General features: G+C 36.2%; 1 protein-coding gene across 1 annotated transcript; it reads right to left on the reverse strand.

Moving 5' to 3' along the window:
• Nucleotides 1-1,510: 1,510 nt before the first annotated feature.
• Nucleotides 1,511-2,872, reverse strand: LOC115965891 (flavonol sulfotransferase-like). Its single transcript, XM_031085184.1, has one exon. The coding sequence runs from the start codon at nt 2,743-2,745 to the stop codon at nt 1,726-1,728; it is 1,020 nt and encodes a 339-aa protein (XP_030941044.1). The 5' UTR covers nt 2,746-2,872; the 3' UTR covers nt 1,511-1,725.
• Between the last annotated feature and the right edge of the window lie 1,368 nt (nt 2,873-4,240).

Here is a 4,240-nt window from a genome sequence, read left to right on the forward strand (position 1 = left end):
CTATATAATTTTATTTTTAGAAAGCAGATATTGGCAACTATATAACTTGTTATTTCTAGAAAGCAATCCGTAGACAGAAGCGCAATTGTTAAATTTGGACTAGCTATCTAAAGAGAATTTTATACAATGTACCGTTCTTAGAGTAACTTGTTTATAAATGTACGAATTTCAATATTGCCAAAGAAGTGAAGAACTCAAACAGGACAATATGTTTAATGTCCAATCCAGTAAAAGTAGAGAGATTGACCTTCCTTGGTTGTTGCAAGGTGGCTTACACTAGAACTGTCTTTAGTGTGTATATAAACGGTGAGGAGAAATATAAACTAGATCTCCTTTTCCTAACCACAAACAGCAGGCTTCTTCACATTCTTCTGAGGGGTTATGTAAATTAACGTAGAGGCCCAGGAAATTGATATGCATGTTAGCTGGCAAAAATGGCCCATTACCATCAATTTTGGAAATAATTTGCCCAAAAACACTGTTTCCGAACAATATAGCAATGTACCACTTTTTTGGGTACTCAAGCTTGGTGAGCTCGAGTACCATGAAATTGAAAACCCTAATTGGTCGGAGACAAGGAGAAGAGAGGGCGAAGAAGAAGATGAGGACGAAGACGATGTCGCACCACTGTCATCCAACAGAAAGGCCATTACCATCGCTCCTCCAACAACCACCACTTTCCCTTCTCCTATTCCCTCAGGCGCGACGGCGACAGAGACCACGATTCCACTCCCCCGGCCATCTTCAATACGTGAAAGCGATCACAACGACGTTTTTAATTTCTGCCGCCGATGGTGTGAGCGTGTGAGGGTTTGAACGTTTGGGGTTTGAACGTTTAGGTGTAAGTGAGAGTGAGAGTAAGAGTGAGACTGTGTTCTGGTAAGGGTGAGGGTGAAGAGAGACTTTAAATTCAGATGCCAACGTCTGGTGCCACGCTGGAACAGAAAAATGGGGTACTCGAGCTCACCAAGCTCGAGTACCACAAAAAGTGGTAGATCCCCAATTATTTTCGAAACAGTGCTCTGTTGCTAAATATTTCAAAAATTAATGCTAATGGGCCATTTTTCCCCATGTTAGCTTATATTTTGGCCCAGCTCGCATGATGGAATACAAATCCTTTATATTACATTTTGTATTTCATTTATCTTTCACTACTTATAACTTATTGTGTGTTATTTTTACCTTCTTTTTAAAATAATTGAAGTTTATAATGAAAATAAAAAAATTAAACAGATGTCATCCCACAATCTGTGGAACACAAAATATAGTATAGAGGATTTGTGTAATGTATTTATGCATATGTTTTGCTAGTAGTATTGTGCTTTCGATTTATCAATTCCTTTTACAATTGGAATTGCCACCATATATCCATTAGATATTTCTTTTATTTGAAAAATGAAGGCGAAATTAGTCAATTACATGCATTAATGTCATGTATTTTCAATAAACAAAAAAGGAAAAACAAGTAACAACATTGAGGTTCAAATAAAGATACAATTTCGATCAATAGTGGGCAGTACATCATATTTCGGACAGGGAATTAAAAAAATTAAAAAAATAACAGGAAGCACGCACGAGTGTGTAGTACCCACACTTACAAGTTACAACCATCTACTAGTATGTAACAGTAGTTCTTAGTTCAATAAAACTCTATGCGTACTAAAACACAATTGGTTCCAATTTGCCACGACAAGATCGGGATTAATCGAAATTTCTCGTAACAATTCATGCATCAGATGAGACATTAAATGTCAAGCCAGAACTTCTAAACTTGTGTTCAGTTATCTCGTCAAGACGTGCAACCATCACAGGTTTAAGATAATTTTTCCAATCTCCAATCTCACCTTTCCTAAAAAATGCATTTTTTTCTACCAAGTAAGGTCGACCATGGAGCCACCCACTTCTATTGACCTCCAATTTGGACAAATTTTCAAAGCTACATAGATCAACAATATTTTCAATCATTCCTTTAGTTTCTTCCTCTAAAGAGAATGGATAACCCATAAATTTGGCCATTTTTTTTACATAAAACACAGGCTCATTCTTTAAATTTTCATATTTCAAAAATAGTATCCTTTCAGGAAATTCTAAGCTTGCTCTCCAATACCCTAATACATGATCCCAATATGGTCCAAAAACAGAAATTCCTTCACAAAACAACTTAAATGCCTCCTCAAAGTCAAGATTTTCTCTGGCCGAGAGTTCCACACCCTTAGGACTTGCCTTACAACAAAAGTGCCATAAAGATACAAAAGCATCCTTGGGTTCTCTACATATATAAATAATTTTACACCCATAATCTATAACAGGTTTTGGTAAGGAAGTGTAGGGAACATGCGTACCTATAAGTGGATTGTCTAGATTCCGATGAAACAAGTTATGGGCTAGATCACCCTCTAGGGAGTGTACACACTCGTGTGGCGTCGTTGTGAGCAAAGGGTTTGTAGAAGCATCAAAACTGGAACGAGTCATGATGGCAAAAGATAGGGCCTTAAGCCATGTTGTGCCGGATTTTGGAACGCTACTCAAAAAGATGTCGTTGGGTTGAGGCTTGAAATGTTCTTGAGCTGACAAGAGTCCTTCTAAGTAGAAGAGATTGTGCCAAAAACCTTGGTAATGGTAGAATTGATTTAAAACCCATCCTTTTCTTCTAGGGAGGGACGAGATTAACGGTTTGTATTCCTCAAAAGCTTTTGGATCAGAACTATATTCTTCTTTTTCATTACTTTTGGGACTACGATTCATTTTGGAAGAAGAGTAATCCACGGACAGAAAGCACAACTTGCTCGAAATATTTTGAGAATGTACGTATATCTAGTACCAGAAGGCTGAAGGGAGGCGACAATCACAAGGAAAATGTTAGGCAAGTAGCTCTTTGCATCATTGAATGCTACACCAAAGAGATAACTATTACAAATATTATATAGAGCAAGTTGAGTTCATGCATAGCATGGTACACGGGGACCAACAAGGCTACCCCACTGCAATCAAATTTAGATCTCGTCTCAAATTTAGCATTATTCTAATTACATCATTACATGGGGACCATCACTAGTTGTGGCACAATTTGTTTCTGTAAACTTTTTCATAATCTGATTATTTTAGAAGAGACGCTTTTGTAAGGAGTGCGAAAAATTTAGATAATCGATTCTCAGCCTATAATATATGTATATGTGTGTGTATATATATATATATATATATATATATATATATTGCTTGGTTTGCTTGCAAGTGTCCTTTTGAATTAGACTAATTAGTCAGAGTGACTGAAGAAACCATTTGGGTTCGGTGAGGTTCTTTTTTATTGAGGGAAACAAAGTAGTAACAAACACGGTCTATTTCAATTTGGTGCTGTGATGACCTAACGAACAAACACAGTCTTCATTAGATAAAATATGATGAGGCTAATGAAGCTACTGAATTTGGGGGATTATGTTGTGAGCATTTAATGGTGATGAATCTACCATAAAATGTATAAGTATGAAATATGGAGTGAAATTGGAAAAATTATATTTTACCATCCAAAATTTTACTATTGATACTCTGCATCTCACCGTCATTTAGGCTGTTAATTTGGATGAAATAGCATGGCACTACGTGAAAAAATTCAATTGCCTATCTTCTCAAAAATAACGAATGCAAATTGGATTGAGATCCCAAATAAGCAATATCCCAAGAACAGTGACGATATTAATCAAAGGTTAGTCCACTTATCTAACAAATCCAGCCAGGTTGTGAGTGCATCTTCATTCCAGAGGCATGGACCTCTTTTCTCCAAAATTTGTAGAATAATCCTAACATTTTGCTAGAACATGCTCTTTGTTGGTTTGGCAAATTCTTTACTTGCTCTCCCAACTTGGCGTCAGTATAATTTAACCCGAAGTTTCAGTATTTTTTTTTTCCAGTTCCCTCCATCGGTGCCACCCCAACGACATAATCAATCCTCATATTATTAGGAGTAAGATTGTCTATTATGACGTCTCTTCATTCCCACAAAAGTAAGTGTTTGTTTGTTTAGACCCCTTAAAACAAATTAGTTTAACCTAATGAATTAGCCAAGTAGTTACTTAAGCTAATTATGATATCTAGGTTAAATAGTGAAAAACTATATCATAAAAACAGCGAAAAAATAAATAACACACAAATATGATCACCCAAGTAAACCAATGAAACGAACTGTTTCAAGGTAAAAATCTAGGGAGGATTTGACATAGCTATCCTTAAGGTAAACAAATATACT

This window comes from Quercus lobata, chromosome 10, assembly GCF_001633185.2.
Source record: "Quercus lobata isolate SW786 chromosome 10, ValleyOak3.0 Primary Assembly, whole genome shotgun sequence".
Lineage (NCBI taxonomy): Eukaryota > Viridiplantae > Streptophyta > Magnoliopsida > Fagales > Fagaceae > Quercus > Quercus lobata.

What these genes read in the sequence shown, in the direction of transcription:
- LOC115965891 (XM_031085184.1), bottom strand. Translation starts at nt 2,745, where the DNA reads ATGAATCGTAGTCCCAAAAGTAATGAAAAAGAAGAATATAGTTCTGAT.